Below are 26,094 nucleotides of genomic sequence, written 5' to 3'. Positions count from 1 at the left end.
TTTCTTTGCTTCTGAGAGTCCGAAATTCTGCTAGTGCCAGGCAGAGGCTGCCTATGTGACAAGCCCACAGTAAAAACCCCGGGTGCTGAGTCTCTAATGAGCTCTCATTAGAGCTATCTAATAATAGACATTTCACACGCCTGGTCACAACTCATTCTTGGAGGAATTAAGAGCACTTTGTGTTGATTCCACGGGGAAGGACTCTTAGCTTGCACTGGTTTCCTGCAGACTTCACCCCATGCCCTTTTTGTCTTTGCTGACTTTGTTCTGTATCCTTTCACTGTCATAAGTCTTAGCCAATAATGCAACTATATCCTGAGTCCTCGGAGTCCTCCTAGTGAATCACTGAAATTAGGGAGCCAATGTCATCTATTTACATTTCCAAAAGAATAGAAAACAAAAGGTATACAGAAAAACCCATGGGCACTGTTATAAGCTCACCTTAAGTTTTCATTTACAAATTACTCTTTCAGTATTTCCTTCACTGTTTACCCACATTCCCTCTTTCCTCTCATAAACCAATTCAGATAGCAAAATATTTCTTCACATAAACTTCTTTTTAGCTTAATTTTAGTGGCAATACACAAAGAAGCAGGTAACAATATGTGCAAGTCTAGGGATCATACATTTTTCTTTGAAAAGAAATTAGATCCTTTTTAAAATTTTCAACATAGCCGTGACTTGACAAAGTAGCAGAACACATAAAAATACAAAGAAAGGACACTTCCCAGTTCCTTGGAGGAGTATGACAAAGTTCCAAAGAGAAGCAGTCAAATAAACCCACAAGGAAAAACAGAAAGGACACGGATCCTTTTTATTCACTATCAGGTAGTGCTGAGAGGTCAAAAAGGCCTTCCCCAGACACAGCTTCTTACTGAGGGAGAACAATGTCTAGAAGCATGAGCAGTATTTTATGGAATTAGAGGACCTAGGGTCCTCCTAACCACGCCAAAATAGAACATCCTCAGATCTGAAAGGACAACAGAGGAGGAAAAGTAGAGCAAGACTTAGTGTCCACTGGCCGGGGAGCCGAGCCCGCTGGAGACATATCAGAACTCAAAGCTAAGAGACACGAGCTGTTGCCTCAAAACGGATGACTGCAGCACGGGCTGAGCTGGAGATGTTGCTGGTCAGCCAATGAGGTGACGCTTATTTCTGAGCATTTACCACTGAGTCACTTTGGAAATACTCCTCCCACTCTGTGACTTGGAACCTAACCCCAGGCACCAAGAGTTAACTGGGTTCTTCTGGTTTGTTTTTAGTAACAGACATTGAAAAAAAATCAAAGGACCTTGTACCAAAGTTCATGGGACAGAGTTAAGAAAATAGAACTAAGGGATATTTTGTTCAGAGAAAATATCGTGACCAAGAGGTGGACGACATCAAACTGTCAGAACTCACTCTGAATACTTCACTGGGATTGTTCTGCCTGAAAACAAACACAAATCCTTTGATTATTTGCATTCGCTACATATTCAATTCTAGAAATCCTTTTAGCCAGCATAAGGCACATTATTCTACAGAGTGCATTCTATACTTTCTAAAGAAATAGATATGTATCTTTTAAAGGATGAAGATACACACTGATACGTAGATATATCATAATGCATAATGTATAATCAAAATAGCTACTCATTACTTTTTCTATGAGTCTAAGATTTATTAAAATATGAATAAAGGGTTTATGTATACAGAAATAATTTGACAGAAAAATCTGGAACTGCAAAAGATGTGAAAGATGTTTTGCTCCACTCCCCTGGGTATCTATTTCTTTAATGATACTGTACTTTCTTGGTCACTGTAGTTTCAGAGTGGTTAACATCTGCTAAGCCAGCCCCCTCTCAATTCATTTTCAAAACTTAAGGCCTGGATGGTGATCACACAGGTGTTTTCTTTACAATTATCTGTCTTATGCATTTCTCTGTGTGTCATTTCACCATACAAAGATGTTTAATTACCAAAAAAAAAAGGAAAAGCAAGGGAACAATTAACACAACAGACAGAATAGTGGTTCCCTCTGGCAGGAAAAGAAGCAGATGAGAGCAGGTTGGGGACATGCAGGCAGCTTCAAAGTTTGTGGTACTGGTCTATTTCTAAACTGTGGTGGCTACATGATTTTTTATTGTATTGTTTTTCTGTAGCCTGTATACATAGAAAAGATTATACTTTCTCATTAAAAATTCGAAACAAAATTTCTCAGCCATTTCATATGCATATGTGCATTTCCAAAGTGATTTTAGACTCTACTTTGCAAGTTTGATAATAAATTACTATTGGGGTTTTTAATAGGATTGCAATGACTTGGTGGACTTAATTGGAGCATCCATAAAATCCCTCACTCAAAAATAGAATCCTGGAAATGTCCATACAGAATGGCCAAATTCTGGCTCTATTAATAAACTATGTCATAGTTAAAGTTTTATCCTTTCCACTCAACCCTACTACCCCGGCCTGGACCCTCCCAGTAACCTGTCTGGACACTGCAACTGGTCACTTCATCCCCACCCCAGCTCCTCCTGGTGTGCCCTTCCTCAGAACCTTCCAGAAATCCTTCATGCCACCCCTCCTCACTCATGCCTGTGACTGGATTCCCAAACCTCTCTCTGTCCCTAACCCTATCAGGCAGGGATCACATGGAGGCAGGGCTTCCCTCTGTGTGGCCCATCTCCTGCATTCAATAACTGTTTGTTAATGGACGAACCCCAAACGACCCAGCCTCATACCTTTACTTCCCGCAGCTCCCTACAGCCTGCCTGGTTAGTGTCAAGCCAGGCTTCACAGGTCGCTCGGAGGATGAACAGAGCAGAGAGCCACCTACATTCCAGAGACGTGATGACAGAACATTTTATCCTTGATAGGGAGAAAGTCTTTTTCAAAAAATGGGGGCAAAGTGATTTATCCCCAAAAGCAATGCCATAGCTGAAATTTACTAAATATACCACATGGTACCACAAGAGAGTTTCTCAAAAACTACAGAGGACATTCTATTTGTATAATACTTTTTAAAATGTTACAAAGACACTCTGATGGCAACAGCGCCCTCTGCTGACTCCTAGTAGTGCAACCATGGGAAGTGGAAATATACTTGAGTCCACCTTGGAAATCTACTTTGTCATTTTTTACTGGGGGGAAAATCACCAAAGGCGAATTATTCCTAACTCAGTTCCGCATTCTCCTTCATTTAACTTAACCTCTTATGCGTTGTAACAATCATATAACCATCAAGGGGTTTATTAACATTAACACAAAATTGGCTTAAATGTTACTCCAGCAAGTCAGCAGCCTACCCTGACCACACTTACAATGCCAAAACTTTGGAAACACACTGACAGTCACACACACACAAGAAGATACACTCTAAAAGCACATCATTAAAAAGGCAAAAATATACAGGAAGTATATTACAGGAAGCAGGACGTACCCAGCTCTGGAGTCACACGGACCTGAGTGCAGACAGTGCCACCTACTAGCTTTACAGAACAGAGACCTGACTCTCTACCACCTTCTGATTCCTCATCAATAACGTGGGGAGGTAAAAGTACCCACAGCTCAGGCTTGCTGTGAAGAGGAAGTGAAATACTTAACACGAAACATTTAGCAGAAACCTGTAATGAGTGCTCATAAATTTTCCCTATTATTATCATATTCATCATTATTAAGGGTGTATTTTAGGTATGAGGAATGCAATATAAAAATTAATCAACATTATGCTGTTATTTGTTTGCAGTAATGAATGGCAAGTCCTCTTCTCTGAAGTTCTAGATATTCCCCTGAGACAGACCTAGCACCTAACAAGCCCTAACTCCTCAAGAATAGAGTGATGGGATAATTCTACAAGTATATGGATTCCAACATACATAAGTCTACATATATATTTCCTTTTTTTTTTGCTCTGTTGCCCAGGCTGGAGTATAGGGGCACAATCATGTCTCACTGCACCCTGGAACTCTCGATCCTCCCACCCTCAGCCTCTCAAGTAGCTGAGACTACAGGTGCATCTAATCATGTCCGGCTAATTTTTGTATTTTTTTGTAGAGACAGGGTTTCACCATGATGCCCAGGCTGGTCTGGAACTTCTGTGCTCAAATGATCTGCCTGCCTCAGCCTCTCAAATTGCAGGTACAAACATGAGCCACCACACCACACCACATAAAGGTAGGCCAGGGTGTGGTGGCTCATGCTTGTAATCCCGGCGCTTTGAGATTCATAATGTTAATAATCTTAATATTCCCCTTGATGATTTTATGACCTGTGTATACACACACATATATATATGTGTGTATATACACATATATATATGTGTGTGTATACACATATATATGTGTGTATACACATATATATGTGTGTGTATACACATATATATGTGTGTGTATACACATATATATGTGTGTGTATACACATATATATGTGTGTGTATACACACACATGTCGTATAAACATCAAGGGGTCTATTAACATTATACACACAGAGAGAGAGAGAGAGAGAGAAAGAAAAATGATTTTTAATGGCAAATAATGTTATAAATGAATAAATTCTGTATAAAGACTGTACAGGAGTTCTCTGTACAATGTAAAATTATTTCATAATAAATATTTTTAAAACTGAAAGTAATATAACTAGTGTCTTGGAAGAAATTTTTATAGAATAGTTGGTATTCTGCAAAAACTATGTCTTATAAGCCATCTCAGATGAGAAACGGCACAAGTTCCTGATGTTTGCCTTGTAATGAGAGGATGACATAGACACTAAGTACCTAAACACAAATTTCATTTTTATTTGTGTAGCCAAGTAACCTACCATAGGTACAAAAGTAGAAAGTACTCTGCCAGACGTTGAATTTGTGAGGCTTTTTCTTTCCAGAGAGAAGTACACAGTCACGTACTTTAGAAGGGGAACTCTGATGCCCTTCCTCTGGGTTGTAAGAGAAAAGGAATCAAGGCAGTGGGGGAAGACCAGCAGTGGCAGCTCTGAAAAAGCACAGTGGCCTAGGAACTAGGCCCCACCAGCCTCCTTGGGCCTCCCCAGACCCTGGGAGGCAGGATGAGGGCAGGGCTTCCCACTCCTGATGGAGAGGCTCAGGCCCTCGCTGTTGCCTTGCTTTGGTCCCACAAGGAAGGCCAGCCTGCAGCTCTGCTCTGCAGCATCCTGAAGCTGCATCTTTTCCTCTAGAGGCAACAAGAACTGCAAGAGCTTTGACCAAAAAGATCCTGGCCAATGCGGCTGAGAATCCTTTAGCTAAAGAAACAGAAAGAGCTTTAAGGTAATAGGCTCAGAAGAGTCTATCTAAGAGCCCCTCAACTGCATGGCCTTCGGGAGCCACCCATCCTCTTTGCGATATTTACGTGCAAGCCTACTATGTGCCATGACAGTCCTGAACAAAATAAACCAAAATCCTGCCTTGTGGAAGTTACTTCTCTTAAACATATAAACTACCTAAATAAGTAAACTCAGTATGATAGATAGTGCTATGGAGAAAAATTGAGGCAGGCAGGTGAGAAATAGTGAGAGTGAGAGCTTCTAGGTGTAGCAAAGTGGGTAAAGCCTCACTGAGAAGCTGTCAGTGAATCAGGCTCAGAGAGACATGACCCCCAGGACCCATGCTGAGATCTGGGGCAGTAACGCCGCAGGCAGGAGGGGCACACCAAGAATGTGAGGCCACAGAAAGCCTGATACAGTCAAGGAACAGAGAGGAACTCACTAAAGCTACAAGAGAGCTAGAGTGGGGAGGACATTAAAGGATAAGGCCAGAGAGGGGATGGCAGCAGTGTGGGCTGAGGTGGGGGAGGCAGAGTGGGGACACACAGGGCTCTGTAATGGTTCACAAGGTTTAAAGGGGAAGGAGAGCTCTGAGGAGCAGCTGTGGCTGGGACCAGCCAGCCATCTCACCTCATCTCTGTGGAAATCGCATCTTGTTCCCCCATTCCCCAGGCCAGCTGCTCACAGTGGTGGCACCAGGTCAGGCTAGATGCGCAATTCAACACTCCATGAGGGTTGCGGCCATGGAGAGCAGAGACTCAGCTCTCTGCTAATACTGGCATAGAAGGCACAGCGTTTGTACCCTTGGTGTGCATTAGGGCACACTGGGGGCACCCTCAACAATGTACACAGTGTGTACTTAGTCAGAGGGATATCATAGTCTCCAGTGTTCATGAATATAACAGAGCTTCAAAATACACATGGCAAAAACTGATAAAACAGCAAAAAGAAGTACACAAATTCACTGTCAGAGTTGGAGATTTCAACACCTCTCTCTAATTGATAAAACAAGTAGGCAAAAAAATCTCAACTCTCTCAACCGATATTACCTAATTAATATTTTAGAACACTCTACTCAACAACAGCAGAACACATTCTTCTCAAGTACACATGGAACATAATCCAAAATAGATCATATTCTGGAACATACAACAAATTTCGGTCACTTTTTAAAAATTCAAGTCATACAAAGCATATTTCCTGAACACAATTGAGTTAAATTAGAACTCAGTAACAGAAAGATCTCCAGAAAATCCTCAGATATTTGGAAACTAGATTATACACTTCTATCTAACCCATATATCAAAGAAGAAATAAAAGGGAAATTAGAAAGTATTTTAAAGTGAATAAAAATGAAATAAAACATATCAGAATTTGTGGGATGCCACTAAAGCAATACTTAGGGAAAAGTTCACAGCACCAAATGTCTCAATATGATAATATGAAAGTTCTCAAATCAATAATTTCCACTTCTCCCTTTAGAAACTAGAAAAAGAGCAAAATACAACATAAGCAGAAAAAAACTAGAAAGAATAGAAATCAACATGCAAATCAATGAAATACAAAACAAAATAATACAGAAAAAAAGTCAATAAAACCAAAAGTTAGGTCCCTGAGAATATGAATAAAATTGATAAACTTCTGGCCACACTGATCATGAAAAAAAAGAAATACACGAATTACCAATATCAGGAATCACGTCATGTCACTAGATTCTATAGACATGAAAAAGATAATAAGGGACTATTACGAAGAACTTTATGCCAATAAATTCAGCAACTTAGGTAAAATGGACAAATTCCTTAAAAGACAAAAAATACCAAAGCTCACTCAAGAAGAAATGAATAACCTAAATAGCTCCATCTCTTTGAAAGAAAAAGAAACTGCAGCTAAAAGTCTTCTCATAAAGAAAGGTCCGGACTTGGATGAATTCTACCAAACAAGGAAGAAATACTACCAATTCTATGCAAAATCCTCCAAAAAATCCAAGAGGAAAGAATACTTCCCAACTCATTCCATGAGACCAAAACATCACAAAGAAATCACAAAACAGCTGGAAGATAAAATGAAAGAGAAGTAACAAGAATTAAATACTTCATAAATAACAAGAAATGTGCAAAACTAGTATGAAAAAAATTCTGAAACACTCCTAAAAGACATAAAAGAATTTTTAAACAAACTGAAAGACGTTCCACATTCTTGGATGGAACAATTCAACAACAAAGATGTTAATATACCTCAGGTTAATGTGTGGAATTGAATAATTCTGATAAAAATGCCAACAAACACAAGAAAACCTAGCAATCTTCCTGAGCCAAAAAGCAAGGAAGACTCAAAGACAAACGGGATATCTAGAGGACACAGAAGCAGCCCGAAGCAGATCCCACCGACCAAGTAACTTCAAAAGGAAATGTCTATAACTGACTATAAATTATTGAATAAATAAATATCCAAGAGTCCAAAGTGACATTAAACAAGGGTGGGGGTGAGGAGGAAAGAAGAAGAGCTCACATTTCTTCCACCACAGGAGATGACTAGTGCATCAGTGAAACCGTGCTCCAGAGTTAAAGAAGCTAATGACTAACAGCAATGCTTGAGTTTGCAAGATGGCAGATAAGAAAAGAGGCAACTTACTAAAATAATAAAACTCCCTCCACTTGTAAGATAAAACTGGCTGAAATCAGTCGGAACCAATACGGCCAACAGGAGTTTTCACAGATGGAGCTTTCTGACATCACAGCCTGAATCCCCACCACGTTTCATATTAACTCCTCCTGAATTTGCAAGTGACCCATGAGGGCATGAAGAGGTAACTGCACCACGCCTGAGGACTTTCCAGACCTCCCTTTCCTTCCACCAATCACCTACTAATCCCAGAATCCACTCCCTAAACCTTTCCTAATAAAATTACTGCATTAAAGCCAGCATGAGGAGACAGATTTGAGCTGGACTCCTGTCTCCTTATTAGCGGGCCAGCCATAAAAAGCTTTTCTTTTCTCAAAAACCTGGTGTCACAGTATTGGGTTCCAGCACATCAGGCAGCAAGCCCCTTTTGCTCTGTAACATCAATTTCTTCATCTGAAAATTGGCAGTTAAAAGGAAAGAATTAAGTATTTGCTCTGCCTTTATAGAAGTTCACCCAGGTGATAAGAGAAAGTTCTTTACAAAAGCTCAGTTGATAAACATAGACATAGTGAAATAATTAGAAAATCAACATTTTTAAACAAAATATTTGATTTAGGCAAAGATCATAATGGGTGTCAAGTCCACTAGACGAAAGACTTTGGAGGACCAGGATATTTGGAAAAAAAAATACTTTCAATAATGAAGATATCTAGTGGTCACCATCTTAACCAGATGATAAAACCTGGCATTACTAATAAAGGGACAACCTGACATTATATATCTCTCAATATAATGCAAAATGAAGTACATAACTTCCCTTTTAAAATATCTTTACCAGGAATGTTAAACTTGAATCTAAGCAAGGCCTTACATGAAACTCCAAGTTTACAGGCTACAGAAGAATGAAACCAAAAGGAAATAATCAGATAAGCTAGAATGGGGCATTCTCCACTCCCTCGTTTTTCCTGCTTGGCGTAAGTCTCCTCCTTTCCTGTCTGCCCCAGCCTCTGTTCTGGCTTTGGTAGGTGTGGCAAACAGTGACACAGTACGTAAAGGAGAAAGGCTGGTTTCTCTTTACTCTCATCCTGGAGCGGCACGGGCCCTGCTGGCAAATTTACCACATTCCTTTAAGAAAGAAGGGAAGAAGTCTGGGGAAAGCGGAGAGCATGGAAAAATAATAAGGAAGCATCAGTAGAGAAGATGAGTAGGGGCTACCCCCAGGAGGTGGCATTGAGAGTGACGGTGGTGAAGGAGACAGAGCCAGTGCTGAAGAGACTCGGTCCGGTGAGGACTTTCACAAGCCCTGGGATGACACACGGGTCTGGGAGGTGCCAAAAGATTATAAACTGACCAGTGGGGGCAATCCTTAACTTGGTCATCAAAATTGGTTCCCTCACCTCAACCTTTAATTTCATAATGAAATAAAAACTCAATTAATTTCACCTTTCTTGGTGAAGAGATTGCGAAATGTACCACATAGGTAGAAAACCCCACCGCTGTGCAGATCAACATGGAGTTGGTAGCCGTGCAGTCCATACTCGGGGCTATCATCCAAAAAGGGGCTATGTGGAGGCAGTTCATAGGGCCTGAAAAGCAAAACAAAAGAAACATACACATTTGCCAACGCCAGGAATAAAATTCTTGGTTTGAAAATACTTTTTAAAAAATTACCATCCATATCAAAGCACTACCTCCTACAAATGAAACTCCATAGGATTCCCTATAATTTTCAATACCATGAACTTAAAAGACTGCTCAATGTTCCTTTTACCAACTTCTATAAAAACAGGCAATGATGTGAGCTCTGTAGGCAGCCACAGCCCAGCACGGGTGCACATGTTTCTGCAGCTGATCCCAGGATGGCCACTCTACAAAGGCCACTCTGCCCTCCGTGTTGTTCTCAGTGTCCAGGGGACAAAAGTGCTCAGCAGAAAAAGGCACTGAACACCGATCTGCAGGACAAACACCCAGGCAGACCCAAAGCCAAGACAAAGTTTTATTCAACAAGAAAAACATGACTACATAAGGTGACAAACTCAAAAATACTCAGGAGCTTCTCAGGTAATTTAAAAAAAGAAAAACAAACAATGAGTAAGGGAGTCTAAGTCTACAGGAAAAGGGTGAGAGCTGTCGTGAAATGGGAAGCCTGTGCCCCACCTAAAGACATTCAAATTCATTAAAAGACACACACTGTCCAGACCGGGCAGAATCATCCGCAGGCCAGGTTCAGCCCGAGGGCCATGAGTCTACATGCCTTACAAGATGTGAAAATTCACATAAGAGCAAGAACTTGAAGGAAAGTAGTGGCATCTTGAAGTAATCAAGCTATCCTACCCGTATAAATAATACCCTACTAGGTACAAACTCCTTAACCCAGAATAAATAAAGCAAATATGTACTTATGAATAATCCAATTATTTTAGCAACAGCTAATTATGCCTGTTGGTTTGTGTTTACTGATTAAAAACAGAATATCTCTGCAGCTATTCTCAGGATATTAAGATGGCATCAACTTCTAATACTTTATATTTACTGTACACAAATTCAACACACCCACATATAAATACATACATAGTGGCCGAGCCTAATGTGCTCCTCTCCACAAGGTGATGAAAATGAAGATTTGCCATAACAAAAGCCAGTTCTTCCTCCTTCTGAAAAGTTAATTAAGAAGAATACGTATTTCAACCAAAATGTTTAAATTTTTCACAAGGTCGTTGTGAAGACCACAGCACATTCATCTTGCAGATAGATGCAGTCTCTTACAAACATAAGGTCACCACAGTGCTAATGCATTATTACTGCTAATATGTTATTACTATCTAATAAGACTTACATTTCATATTGACAGCAGGACCACAATTCACCCAAATATGCAGAGCACACAGGAACAAGAGAACTCACAGCCTAGAGCTTGTGAAATGTCAAAAGATACACATGATAGTTGTGAAACGATGCAGTTAGTTCCAGGCTGTTTCAAATTCCTTTCAAAGACTTTCACAGATACCAGATTAATTCTACAAATACTGAACTTTACTGACACAATGTTCCTCTTGGAAGTAACTGCTTGATTTGGCCAACGTGGTGGGAATGATTAGATTCAATTTCTTCATTTGTCCATCAGGTTGAATAGCAGAAAATGCGACTATTTGGGGACTGACCTCCATCTCTCCCCAGATTCACAGCTGACACTGATGGGCATAGGTGACCCCAAGTGGTAAATCTGAAGGTGCCACTCTCCAGTAGCCAGGCAGAGGACAATTGAAGCCACCAGAGTGCTCACAACTCTGCACCCGACACAGCTGGATGCATGCAAGTCACGGAATGCAGAGCAGGCAAGCTGCGGTCTCACCCACAAGCCACCTTCACACAGAAAGGGGAGGAGGGAAAGAAACACTGATGGCCACAGTCGGCTAAGGGAAAGGGATAAGAGGACGGTGTTGTCTGAAGCTAGGGTCTTAATTCTGTCTAGTCATTGTAAACTAATGCATAATGCCAACTTAGAATCAGATTTGTGAACTACCATCTTAAAATATCAGCCAGACCTGGTGAAACAAGAAATCTTATGCAGAGAGAAAGGATAACATCGTAGACACTTGACCCTGAAGAGCAGATTTCACTGAATGCCGCACCTACAGGATCAGAAACAGGCTTGGGAGACGGGCATGATGAACACATAGTAAGGGAAACGTTGTCAGAGAAACAGCATGAAAGGAAGAGAAGAAGGAACATGGACTGATTGGAAGTGGGAAAGCCACACGACATTAGAGGAATAACATGAAGGAAAACATGAAGGCAGGAAGAGGTTGTTGTCTATGATAGCAGAACAGTAGAACAACAGATAGCACAGTTGTCTATGATAGCAGAACAGCAGAGCAGCCTCAGTGGAACAGAGAGGGCCATGTTAGCTTGAAAAAATGAAGTCGGTGAGATGGTAAAATGGATTGCAGTTAGTGAAAAGCCTTAAAGGATTTTACATTTGAAGTCATACATAATGGTAAGTAAATGTGGTATTGTGATGGGGAAATGACACAGTACATACAGGGACTCAAGTCTTACCTTCCACACTCCCACCAGGAGGCCAGGGTGCAGGCAGAAGATCCGAATGAGTCTGTCACAGCCAATCATGGTAGATACGGTCAAATGACTCAGATCGTACTTTGCAATTAAAGAATGCCATCGGAGTCTTTGAACGTTACGCCAAGGAAAGGAGAGAGAGAAGTCAGCTTTCCTGTCTATAGTGTTGTCAATTCTCTTTAGTGTATCACAAGTGTGTTTGAAGAGTATATTAATGATGTGCTCAAACTAAGTGGCACATTGACAGGGTGGGGACACAAATGAATAAAAGGCAAAATGGATACATTCAGATTTCCAGCCCAACTAGGTTTTTCTTCCCCTCCGTCTTGCTCTTACTGTCAATTCAATGACCCAGCCAGGAGGAAGCTGAAGGACCAGGAAAGTGATGAAGTGGCAGCACTGTCTCCTGTTCTATTCCCTCCAAATCCAGCACAATACAATCTAAAGTAGACTCTCAATATGTATTCCTAGTCAAGCGAGTGAAACGACACAGAAGCAAAGATACACTTTCAAGTGACATAAGAACGGGTGGTCTCAGGAGGTGGCTGGAAAGCAGATGGGCCTTTTATAGTTATTATCAAGGATAACTCAGAGATAGTGAAAGTTGACACATCAGAAATAAACTTAAACTAAATCACCAGTGTTTTCATAAAGGAGACACTAACACAGCATTAGACTGAAATCCCTAAGGAGCTGGGGCCACGTTTCATTCAACAGTTGGTGCCCAGCACCTCAGGCACAAGCCAGCAGGCAATAGGAATTCAAAAGTACATTAAATAAGTACGTTAAAAAGGACACCAGCTGCAGTCCTGCTTCAAAGTGGAAGGGCCTGTGAAGCATCAAAACCAGATCTGCAGCTACCACATGACCCTAGTCCCATGTTCAACTCTTCAAAATAACTTCTTATGCAGAGAACCACAACTGGGTAAGGAGAGACAGTCGGTGAACATGTGTGATGTAGAAATTAGAAATAAACCCAGCATATGCAGAATACACTTGGAGGAGGATAAATGCAGAGTCAGGAACCTCACTATGGAGTCAGAGAAACCTGAGGTAAAACCTTAGCTTCAACCTACAGTGACTTTGCGACTATCACAGGCTGGTTCTTTGTGTGTGAAATCACCAGCCTGCTGAGTGGGGACGAGAGCGCAGGGCATGGGGCAGGTGCTCAACAAACAGCAGTCCCTGCTAGTATCATTAATGTGGATAGAGGAGGCTGGGTGGGGATGTGAGAAACATTCTTCTCTGAAAATCTGGCTGTAGAGGTACTTATTAAATAGACTCTGAGAACATGCTGAGTCCTCATGCGCTTGGCCTTACAGCCACAGACACAGAAACTAAGGCTGACGTTGCCCCAGCACTTCTCACAAATTTGGGGTGGGACAGCACAAGCTACGGAGCAGAAAATGCTGGCAAGGAAGAAAATTTGGAGTCTGACTAGAAAGGTATAAATTACAGGGAAATCCAGATTACATCAATAAGGCTTTCACTGTTGTTGAAAAACATTTCGTAGAGGAAACAAAAAAGACCCAAATAAAAATCACAAAGTCTCTTCTTGGCTGTCAAACAGATGCATACAAGGATTTATATTCCTGCATGATGAAAGCATTCACTTACAAACTTGCAATAAAAGTGCCAATCAAAACAAATTCCTAAAATCACTTTTAGTTTTGTTTATCACAGTTTATCAAAGGCTGGCTGAAGTCCATTGAAGTTTCATGGAAATAAATTACATCAAATGAATTTTCCCAATGAATTCTAGCATTTGGTACTATGTAGTATCTATTACTTCTGACCTTGATGACCATTTCAGGGAAATACTATCTTTAACTGAGCTTTATAATTCAACTTTATCCATTTAACTTAATTCTTCAGGATCATTTGAATTAATGTTAGCCATTATGTCCTAATATCTGTAAGTAACATTTCATGATATGCCAAGTAACATATTGCTTAGCAAAACTAGTACAGTTTGTGGACTTATTCTCCAAACGTAATTTTAAAATGCATAAAGCCTAATTACTACATTAGAAAAAGCTGGCTTCCTTCATGATCCCATATGAAATTTCAAAGATTTATCCAAATAAAAGTACCATTTTTTAAAAGGTAACTGTTTCCAAAGTATCTTCAGTAATATATTTAGGAAAAATAATTCATTTTTCATCATAACATTAAGAATATTTTTAGAGTATAATAAAACCTGGATTTGCCAGCACCAAGAGGTCTGAATAGTCTTACATTCAGAGCATGGGAAGAGAGCTCGGTAATCACTAAAACAATGCTCAAAGAGCAGGCGCCATGGAGAGGAGCCAAAAACAAGGTCCCCAGTTACAGAGCTGAAAAAAAAGAAAAAAAAGTGTCTGTATCCAGGGAAACCATGAAAGAGCCCTGTCCCTCCATAGAGATGGCAGGCACTAATGTCAGATATCACAGTATCCTCCACGGCAAGGACAGACAGGAGAGAAACCAATGGGTGGAACTGCAGCATGCAAGGATGGTAAGAAAACGACATGGTTAATACTCCTGAAAAGTCAAAGAATATCGAGACAGTGAAGGAGACGGGAGGGCAGGAAACCAACGCAGGAGAAGGCAGGTATTACCTTTATATTTGCAATATATCTTATATAAAGCTATGTTAGCTTGCTCCAGAGATGAGGATGCTATGCATGCCATAATCCAGCTTTTAGGAGGAAGCAATCAGTGATGAAAAAGACAGCCTGAGAGAGCTGCTCAGAAAGGCAGATGCCAGCCTCATAGTGAGTATGGACTCAGTGCAAAGCCACCTGACAACAGAATAGTAAAGGGCTCACTAAGCATTACCCATGTGCTGCACACTTAGCTAATCTACGCATTTTATAGTGATATCTTTTGATCGAATTTATTCACTGCAGTCATATATGCTAAATACTATGCCAGTATAACAATCATTCCATTTCATAGAGGAGAGAATGGAGACACAGAAAGAGTAAGTTACTTGCACAAGATCACATATCTAGTAAGTTCAACAGAAGGCAGACAAAATAACTAATAATTATGACTTGGTTTCCTCATATTTAGACTACGATTAGTATACCACTTACTAAAGAAGGAAGATATCATATATCTTTCTGTTAAGATGGTTAAAATGAAAAACCTCAAAGGTTAGCCATCAATCATCCAGGAAATTTTGTTAACTACAACATCATTCTTTACCATTAAAGACAACCAAGATATGAGGAACTTAAATTTAGACCTAATCAGAAATGCGATAAAATGCACTCTTTCCCTCTTCGACATTAATGCAGAATGTACATTTAATATGTGATAAAATTAAAAAATGCTGCTCTTATTTTTTAATTACAAAAGTAATGCCAACTAATATTTACATATAAGATGCTCTCACTCAACAGTTCTGCTGATTGGTACTTACCTATGTTTGGTGGGAGTTTTATACCAGTCTGTAAAAACTGGTGTCACGCCACATAAATCTAAGGTTGACAATGATGCTAGGCATGGCCATTTTTTGCCATACCACGTAACAGTAACTGATGTGTCATTTATGGAAAGATCAACATGCTCCATGATATATTCTTTTCCACTTTTCTCTTTCAGTATAATTGCCCAACCTAAACCAAATATTCTGGGGAAAGAAAAAAAACTAACAATGTTTGCCTCATTGAAAAAAAAAATGCTAAAGGCAATTTCACGTATCTTCTCTAAAGCATCTAGTTCCTTAAAAGCCAAAGTCAAAATTCTCAGAACATGCCCAGTATAATTTTCATTTCAACAATAACACTCTCTTTAGACTTTTTCTCCTCACCTAACACCCACTTAACATCCAAGATTTTCCAGGTACTAGCAATATATAAATAAGACAAAGGTTCTGCCCAGAAAAGAGACCTTGAACATTCTTACTGTACTATAGCAGATAAGTAGGTTACTTCTGCTTTTCATTAAAACTTTAGGCTATTTACTAGTTATCCCTCTGTCTCTGCAGGAAATTGGTTCTAGGAACCCCATGATACCAAAATCTGTGGACGTTCAAGTCCCTTATATAAATGGCATAGTATCTGCATATAACCTATGCACCTCCTCCCGTATTCTTTAAATCATCTTGAGATTACTTATAATACCTAATACAATGTAAATGCTGTGCAAACTGTTGTTATTACGTATAATGTACTGGCTTTATTTGTATTCTTTTTTATACTGTTATTATTGTTTCAGGTTCCCCCTGACCAATACTTCTGATCTGCAGTTGGTTGAATCAGCAGATGCAGAAGGCCATGCGGAATAGGAAAATGATACATATTTTATAGATGCACAAAACACACAAAAATACTAGAGATAGTCACACACAATCTAAACTGCACATATGTCCTATGTACACGATACTTTGAGCTGATGCCATCATTCTCTTTTGGAACACATTGCGTACCTGAGGGCCTCTTTGGTCTTAACTGGAAGACCTGTGTAAGGGTTGACAGGTTTGAGAATGTCAGCTAGTGCAGCTTTTACAGATGCTATTTGTTTTATGATATATTCTTTCTTCCAATAACCAGCTTCTTTATCCTGAACTGACAGAAAGCTCATAGACATAGCTATCTTCTCTACTGAATTAACTTTCCAATTTGATCTTGTAGGTGAAAAAGCAGTTAAGTAGATTCTGATCCAAATAAAACTGGAGGGAAAAGAGGAAATATGTTAACTAAGAGACACTGGCACCTACCTTAGTCATAATATACCAAATTAGAGATGCATAATATTTTCAAATAATCCAATTCCATGAATAAGCCAAGCTGAATATTTACAGTTGAACGTTCATCCTGTTAAGTGAATTGCAGCTTGAGACTTAGTGTTTTAAATTCAACGCCACCAAAAACACATTTTAAAAGGAAAAGCCCATTTCCCAGGGTCAGGTCTCAAGTGAGCAATCTCATGTTATTTAGGATCATCCAAACCACTGCCCTCTTATATCAGTAATAGAATAGGAAATATATTATTTAAATGTAACAGAAAGTATATGTGGTATGATTCTTGTTTTTAAATAGATACATGCTTTTAAAAAGATCAGAAAGGACGTATGTACACACACCAAGAAATTTCAATAGGGAACAATGGAATTGTACATTATTTTTGCTATTTTTTAACTTTCAACAAGGAATAGGCTTTCACAAAGAGAAAAAAAGTGAAGGTTTTTAATGGTAACAACTAAACAATAGTGAACATTAAGTTTTTTCAACACTTACTATGTGTCAAGCATCGTTTAACCACTTTATGTATTATACATCACTCATTTATTCCTCACAAAGAAACCAGGAGGTGCTGGTATTCCTGTCCCCACTGCATAGATGCCGTAACTGAGGCTCAGATGCAAGGTGAACTGGCCCAGGTCTGTGCACTCAAGTGTATAGTGAAGCTGGGATCTGAACCAGAGCTCACACTCTTATCACCTGGGTTTCACTACCTCTTCAATCAAAAAGAAATGGGTCAAAGAAACTGAATAAGCTCCCCAAATTCAGACTGCCAATAAGCCTCAATGTTGGAATTCAAACTCAGCTCTGACTCAAAGTCTGTTCCTTCCACTCATCTCTACTAAGAGGCCGGAAGAAGCCCCACGAGTGGTGGCAGTGAGCTGGCCTGAGGGCTCCTTCCTCTTCAGCCAGTACTCTCCACCAGGAAAGAAAAGGAAGACACAGGGAAAACTGAGGCAGCGGTTAAAATCAATTCTTTATCTGAAAGGCAAACTTTGCATTTTAAACATTAATGATTTGCTCATTTGTCTCCACATTACTACTCAGAGCAGCATAGGATGAAGCAGTCAACGGCCTGGAGGCTGCAAGGAAAAAGCGATTCCCCCACAGAGCAGTGGTCCTGAACTGCAGCAGGACCCCTGGGGATAACTGGATGCTCCGGGGAGGCAGAGCTATTTCCTTAACCGCAGCAGAAAAGGACCATTTCTCAAACACATGACTTCGGAACACCACCTCCTTGACTCAGACGTTACATGGACTTCCCAACAAATGCAAGCTCACATACAGTCAGACCCTGGTTGAATTCTCTTCCTAGTGTGGATTTCTCAAGTCATTTCTCACTCCACAAAATCACTTCATGCCTAGCTTTCATATTAAAGTGTTTGTGTTTTCAATTCAGAAATTTCTAGACTTTCCTATGTAAGCAGACAGATGCAATGCCATGATGAGTTGAGTACATTTAAGTAAAGCTGAAACTGTTTCACCAAAATCCTTTGAATAGACACTTTTAAAACTCCCTTTGCATAAAAGCTTGCTTGTGTTTTCTTCACATTTATTTTACTCAGCATCTCACCCTATGTAAGTATTCCTTTAGCAGGACCTTTATGGAGCCTTGAATTCCTCACATCAGCACGATCTAAACAACCTCTGATACTATTTTTACACGTGTTAGCACTAACCAACTGCAAAAACAAACACTGCCGCAGAGATGGGAATCACAGCATAAACTCCACATGCAGTTAGTAACAATAACCACACCTAACATTCGTATGATGAACTATGTTCACACACATGATCATACACTACTTACTGTAAGTGAACCTAAGTAAAAACATTTTACACTGCAGATGGTTCCCCTTGATTTTTTATAATATACAAATGTTAAGGTTCAGATACCTTTCACAGTCTCCAAAACCCAAACACATTTACTTCTTGATCCCCAAATGCTCCATCCTGTTAGAAGGCCCAGTCAGATTCAACTTTATAATTCAAAAGGGCATATTTATCCAATAGAACTACCAACAGGCTCAGGGAAACTCAAACAAGTTGTTTAGAAAATGGGGCCAATTTAATGTTCAGATAAATAGTGTTTGCCAGAGTCCATGGCAAATAAAACCCCCTTGTGATAAACCAGATGCCATGTCATCCACACATCCCCGTTATTCCCATGCAGAGACAGGGCTCATGCAGAAGGGAGTAGCCCCCGCTGCTGGGATGGGGCACTGGGGAGCCCCCTGCCCTTCAAGAGTGTCTGCCTATAAGTCATCAGTGTAACTCACTACACTGTGTGTGCTTGCCCTCTCTTCAGAAGCAATGCTTAGAATACACTTTAAACTTTTTAAAAACACATATTGATTACTTGTCCAATTATCACACACTCTTTTCTGTAGTCTGACTTCATGATCAGACATTGACTTTAAGAGTCAGACTATGACTCTTTAGTTCCTTTAGTAGGACCTAAAACGTGCAGTTCAACTTAGCACAATTAAATATGTCCTTTGAAAAAGAAAAGAAATGTGAGTGCAATTTCATCAGTAGCTCATATTTCCAAACGGCAACTTCCAAGAAAGTGAGGAGGGCACACAAGTAATACTAAAAGTATGCAAAAAACATCACTAGAGCCATGCTCCAAATCTGATTCCAGGCCTGGTTTCTTCACCATGCAGGTGAAGTGGAGAGAGGAGACAGTAAAGAAACTAAGAAATATACAATCTATCAGCTTATCTGAAGAGTCTGACTTCTACCCTTAAATAAAGTGGGAACCCTCCAGAATGCTAGTTTTAGACATTTGGTTGACTCCTTCCTTGAAAAATGCCTCACTGTGCTTTCTTTTAGTGACCACCTTCATCTCTTATTAGATCATTGTCTTAGTCTCTTTGTGTTGCTACAAAGGAATACTTGAGGCTGGGTAATCTGTAAAGGAAAGAGGTTTATTTGGCTCATAGTTCTGCAGGCTATACAAGGAGCTACAACACCAGAATCTGCCTCTGGTGAAGCCTCAGGAAGCTTCTACATGTGGCAGAAAACCAAGACGAGCCAACTGTGCAGAGATCACATGGCAGAGAGAGAGAAATAGAGTGAGCGAGCAAGAGAGAAGGAAGGGAGATCTGCCAGGCTCTTTTAAACAACCAGCTCTAGAGCAAGAACTATAAGGAAGGCACCAAGCCATTCAGGAGGGATCTGTTCCCATGACCCAAATGACTCCCATTAGGCCCCACTTCCAACACTGAGGATCAAATTTTAACATGAGGCTTGGAGAAACAAATCTCAACTACATAAACTACAACAATCATTAAGGAAGGGAAATGTAGAAATTGCTCTAATTCATTCTATAACTACTGTGAAGAACATTATTAGTTCATTCATTGATATGTGTGTGTGTGCATGTATTGACATATACAGACATATATTCTTCCATATCCATATGGGAAACATCTCTTCAAATTAAAAGAAAAATCATCCTTTCCAACTAGGGAACAGTGTATGTCCTCTTCAGAGTATGACAATGGTTGAGGACAGCTTTAAGGAGATCTGAGGGCTTATTCTGAGTTCCTCACTTAAGTGGCATACACCTAACATCAAAGATGGACTAGATTAGTCATTTCGGAACTTGACTATTCATTAGTATGACCTGGAGAATTTTTTTTTTTTTTTTTTTTTTTGAGATGGAGTCTCGCTCTGTCGCCCAGGCTAGAGTGCAGTGGCGATCTCAGCTCACTGCAAGCTCCGCCTCCCGGGTTCACGCCACTCTCCGGCCTCAGCCTCCCAAGTAGCTGGGACTACAGGCACCTGCCACCATGCCCGGCTAATTTTTTGTATTTTTAGTAGAGACGGGGTTTCACCGTGTTAGCCAAGATGGTCTCAATCTCCTGACCTCGTGATCCGCCTGCCTCGGCCTCCCAAAGTGCTGGGATTACAGGCGTGAGCCACTGCTCCTGGCTGGAGAATTTTTAAAATACAGATTTCAGAGCACTAAATTATAATCTCTAGAGATGCAGACTAGGGGTGGAAATGTTTTCAGCTTTCCCAGGTGGTTCATATGTAGTCTTCTCTGGATGGCATTTGAGAACCACTGCACTAAATGACATTCTTGTCCACCATGTTCCAGGGTTAACTAATACGACAGCCCTCCTTCTGCCATTCTCCGTCTCCTTACCCAGCAAACAAAACCGTCAGTTAAAACCGGCGTTCCCTCTCATCTTGCTGATCTCCCCAGCTGACATGTAGGTTCTATTTAAGAACGACATTTATCTGATCTTTTGATGCTAAATGAGAGAGGGGACCATCTCTCCCTCTAAGATACAATTCTGAGATGCAGGCTAAGATTATAGTGACAAACAGAAGCAGAGGTTTCTCCCCTTCCTTCCTAGATCCGCCCCCTGCAAGCCCAGATGACCACAGGTGAACCCCTCTCTTTTGGCTCCCTTCTTCCAAGCCTACAGCCTCCAGGACAGGACAGTCTTGGCCTCTCTCTATCCATTTCACTCTCCCCAGAGTAAGTTAACTTGATTGGCATGTTTGGGAGGAGAAGCTAAGTACACCTAACTTAGCCTCTTCCTTCTCTTTCTTTAGGATCTGCTTGGCCATCAGCAGAGAGCACTCATTCTGCTCTGCAAATGCAGGGCCAGGGTCAAAGCCAGCAGGTCCCTGCAGTGCTGCCTGAGACTCTGTGGTTAGGTCTGATTCTGTGGGGAATACAGCCAAGACCTCCTGGCAACAGAGCTGAAGCTGCATTCTCTAACAGCTACAGCAATAACAAGTTTGATTTTTTTGTTCCATGCAAAGTATATTCCTTTAAGCATATAAATGCAAATATTTGAAAATTTCATAGTTAAAGCATTTGACATTTCCACTTGTGTGTAAAAATACTCTTGAATTCTCTTAAATTCTTAAAAATGGTTAAAAAGTTACTAGTTTTCCTGACTTCCATCAAACTGTCATCAAAACATAACAGAGACTTGGATTTCTGCTTACTTGTCATTGGCTAGATGATAAAAGCGCCTGCTCACACATCCAGTACACAGAAGGCTCACAGCATCCAAGTAGGAAAATATCTTCAGCAAGATTTCCGAAGGCATTCTGCAAAAACAGAAAAAGGAAAAAAAGAAATCACCAGAGTGGACCAGGGCTTAATCTGCAGATTACCCAGAAAACAACTGGCTGCTCATCTCTAAATAGAAGGCCATAGACAGACCCCTCCTGTACAAGAGGCAAACTGTACCCTCACCTTCAATTATTTTCTTTATTGAAATGTTCTGGTTATTCTAATTCTCATGACATAAACCATAAATAGAGCCAAGGGTTGGAAGAGCTAACTTCCTCAGCATTTTAATCACGTTCATACATTGTGAATCAACAGGCAGGATTTCAATGTCCCCCATGAAACTGTGTATTTTTTTATTATTATTTTTGTAGAGATAGGGCCTTGCTCTGTTACTCAGGCTAGAACGCAGTGGCATGATCAGGGCTCACTGCAGCCCAGAACTCCTAGGCTCCAGCCATTCTCCTGCCTCAGCCTCCCCAGCAGCTGGACTACAGGCGCACGTCGCCAAGCCTGGCTAATTTTTTGTATTTTTTGTGCGATTTCACCATGTTGCCCACCAAACCTGGCCTAAACTAGGTATGTTTCTTTAGTGAGATAAAAAGAGAATCAGAGAACATATTCTTAGGTGTTAATAAGAAAAACACAGAATCCCTTTCCCCAAAAAAGTAAGTATAATGGGAAATAGCAGCTTATTCCCACCTCACCCACACCGATCCCAGGCGCCGCCTTCTGAGCACCCTTGGGCTTTTGACTGCTTCCTCTGGGGCTTCAAGGAGACACCAAGGGCCATAAGTTTTTTCTGAAGTGTCTATTTTATTTGTATGCCTAAATATGATAGTGAGATAGTCTCAATATTCCACCTATTTCTATGATCTCAGAATTCTATAAAACACAGTAATAATCTGAAAGTGACTAGAAAGTATCACTAGTGGCAAGAAGTCAGGAGTGCACTTCTATGAATCTTCAGCAAAAGGGCAAGCGACAACAGAGCTACCACAGATTGTATCAACGGTCGGTGGGGGGGAGTTCTAGGGATAAAGGAGTCAGGGCAGAAATCTTTTGTCCAATTTAAAAGGGCTTGCCCATACTGTCTACTTGTGATTGTCATGATTTTAAACTTGTTTATTTTTCAAGAAAATCAGGTTACTGGGTGTTTCATAGAAAAAAAAATCAGTCCTATAATTCCGATAATACTGAGAAGAAATAAAGTAGATCCTCAGAAAAAAACCAGTTAACGCCATTCCTGTTGGATATGTATCACCATGTAAATGTCCCCACTGCTCAAAGCGCCAGCTATAGTTAACCGAGACATTCTGAGAGTTTAAACAAAAAGCTTTGCTTAAGCATTAATTAAATCAGTCCCCAAAATAAACCCCTCCCATTCAGAGTCAATAAATTAGATCCTTTCAATGAGAAAAAGTCTCTAATGTTAGAGACAGCAAAGTTGCTAGAAAACATGCTTTTGTGACCATAATACATTGCATACAATTTTTATATTTTGATTTAACTATTTCACAAAACTTCATATCTATTATTTTTTAAATCAGTACACTTAAAAAAAAAAAAACAGAGCTGGGCTTAAAGACATTTCAGAAAAGTATCCAGCAACTGCCAGAATTATTTAACTGGAATAAAATCCCATTCAAGACAGGCATTCAGCAGGTTTTTACCTTCCTCCCCACTGGACTAACCTAATGAAAAGGGGGTACTCTCTGTGTCCTTCTAGCAAAAGGAGAAAATTTCTACTTTATAGTTAAGACAGTGGAGATTGAATACATTTTTAATCACTGTTCAAACAATTTCTTCTAACCTGGTACAATCAACATTTATACCCATATTGGATGACTTTCTGTTGGATTCTAGTTATTTCATTTTGTGTGGGGTAAAGAGACAGGATGATAGGGACGTAAGGGAAAGGGGAGGTGAGAGGCAGGACCGTTAAAGAAGTTCAGAATGTAGAACAAAGAAACTGCTTTAAACCAACAATCTTCCCTGAGAATGTTAATTTGTGTGTGTTCATTTTCAGTACTGTGGGAATTCAAATGTGAATATGTCCTTGTCCCTGCTTCATATTGTGGATCTATCCCAATATTCCTGCTTTCCTCACTTTCTTCCCCCTGTTCCGATGGAGAACACTCACTTCCTCCCATCAAAGCACCTGTGCTCCAGGTCCCCACTGTTTCTGCACAAGGACCTCAGCCTCCGGTTCCTGCCTCTCTCTTGCACACTGTTCATATGAGCCTCTGAATCACCCCAAATCTCTCATCCTGAAACTGCACTCTTCCTTTGCTTCTCCCCACCCCGATCTCTCTGGAGCCACCACCTAATTTCTAGGCTCCCTCGCACTGCCAAGCTCTGGGAAAGAACAAAAGAAAACAAAACACTTGTCTACACCTCTTGCCTCCACCTTCATGCCCCCTTTTTTTTTGGCTTTTTACATTTCAGTGTGGAATAGAACACATGCAAATATGAACATGAGCGGCTAGCCCCTTCCCTTGCATTCACCTGCAACAGCTGTGAGGGGCCACCATGCCCTGCCGCCTCCTCCCCCCGCCTCCCCAGGCCCCAGGTCACTGACTGCTCTTGTGTTGCAGGCTTTCTCCTCTTCTGCTTCACACACAGCCTCTCCTCAATGTCTTGGACCTCAGGGCTCTTCCCTGCCTGCTTGGTTGGTTCTCACTGCCCCAGGTCCTCCAAGCTTGCTCCTGAGTCGCCTTTGCCTTCCCTTCCCCACCCCTTCCCTAAGCCACCTCACCCAGCTCCATGACTGCTGACCCCGCCAGGCCTCATCCTGAGCCAGACTGACACATCCATCATCCATCTGGCATCCTCCTTTGCACTCATCCCAGGCATCTCAGCTGTAACCAGTCCAAAGTCATTATCATGGCCCTCTCTTCTGCCCCGACCCCACCTCTCTTCCATCTCAGTCAACAGCACCTCAACCTGTGCTACTGCTTCAGCCAACAGCTCTGGATTCCTACTTGTCTGTTTTCCCCTCACACCTACACCTAATTCATGAATGAATCATGTCAGCTATGCCTCCAACTATATCTCCCACTTGCCTGTGTCTCTCCATCTTCCCTACTTCTAGAGAAGAGAGGTAAACAAATAAACAAGATAATTTGGGAAATTACATGACAGCCACACTCCTCCCCAGAGCCTGGTAGCCCCGCCTGATGGGCTCCCCAAACCCTACGCTGTTCCTGCAGCATCTGGAGCCCCCCAACCACCTTTCTGTTCTCCCCTCGCTGGCGAGCTCCTCTCAAAGCTCCGGAATCTCAATGTTCAGTTCTCATCTTAAATGCACCTCCTCAAATAAGTCTTTCCTTACCATGCCACCCCATTATTCTGGATTTGGGGATCCATTCGTTTTCTCGACAACAGGTATCCCAACTTACTGTATTTTAAATCTGCCTCCCCGACTAATCATCAGCTTCATGAGAACATGTGAGTGGCTCACCATTTGTGTCCCAGCACCAAGAACAGTATCTGCTACAGAGTAGGTCCTCAAATATTTAATGGATGGACTAACCAAATGAATATTTGCTCCATTTCTCGTATCAGATGACTGTAAAACAGCCTATTCCCAGAGCATAGGGATTTAAGCTGAAATTAATGTCCTTAATTAAATATCCTTTTTGGCTTGTTTTAAAATACACTGAAATGTGTATACAAATATGTACACTGTTAGCTGAGCAAGCTATGATACAGTATTAAAAGCCCAGAACTTGAAATTAGGCAACTTACGTCTGAATTACACAGTTCTGCAACACGCAGACTACGTGGGCCTAGCTTCCTGCAGTGTAAAATGTCTCTCTGTGATCATCTCAAGCTTTCAGGCTCCCCACGAGGCTTAGCATATAATCGGTGTTCCTCAAATGTTGCTACAGTACAAATCTATGGACTTCCGGGCATCGATTACACATAATAATTTTTTAAAGCTTCTGTGGATCTTGGTGCTGAGGGTCACAGTACAGAATCTTGCCATGGCAAATGGGTTCCCAGATATTGAAAGCTGAGAAATGAACAGAGCTCTTGAGCTTTCAGGAAAACACACTTTAATCTTCTTTCTCCTTTTTCAAGGGTCTTTATCAACTCAAAAGTGAATATTTTTGAAGAACATTTTAATAAAAGGAAAATTCAATTTACTTGTCACTTCTTGAAGTTTCGTTTCATAAAGTTCATCTCATAAGGATAGTGGTGACAGGCCCATGACTCATCAAACGCTCCATGCTGTACTGTCTTCCTACACAATCCTATTCTTAGCAAGCTCAAAATAGCAACTTGGTATATACAGCATCATAACTTTCTCTAATAACCCCCTGCCTAGAGGCCCCCAAAAGTGACAGTCTACTTCT

At 40.8% G+C, this 26,094-nt stretch overlaps 1 protein-coding gene across 3 annotated transcripts in view; it reads right to left on the bottom strand.

Moving 5' to 3' along the window:
• FBXO15 (F-box protein 15) overlaps nt 1-26,094 on the bottom strand; it is a 76,590-nt gene that overhangs the window by 42,881 nt on the left and 7,615 nt on the right. For all 3 annotated transcript variants that reach the window (XM_055296522.2, XM_055296541.2, XM_055296531.2), the window contains 6 exons: nt 21,667-21,771; nt 16,377-16,619; nt 15,369-15,578; nt 11,942-12,068; nt 10,454-10,536; nt 9,326-9,468 (listed from right to left, as the gene is read on the bottom strand). In XM_055296522.2, coding sequence (XP_055152497.1) covers nt 9,326-9,468; nt 10,454-10,536; nt 11,942-12,068; nt 15,369-15,578; nt 16,377-16,619; nt 21,667-21,771 — 911 coding nt within the window. The remainder of the gene's footprint in view (nt 1-9,325; nt 9,469-10,453; nt 10,537-11,941; nt 12,069-15,368; nt 15,579-16,376; nt 16,620-21,666; nt 21,772-26,094) is intronic.

The sequence above is a fragment of the Symphalangus syndactylus genome, chromosome 1, assembly GCF_028878055.3.
Source record: "Symphalangus syndactylus isolate Jambi chromosome 1, NHGRI_mSymSyn1-v2.1_pri, whole genome shotgun sequence".
NCBI lineage: Eukaryota > Metazoa > Chordata > Mammalia > Primates > Hylobatidae > Symphalangus > Symphalangus syndactylus.
The sequence above is the reverse complement of the archived record's forward strand: the minus strand, read 5'-3'. Positions and strand labels throughout refer to the sequence as shown.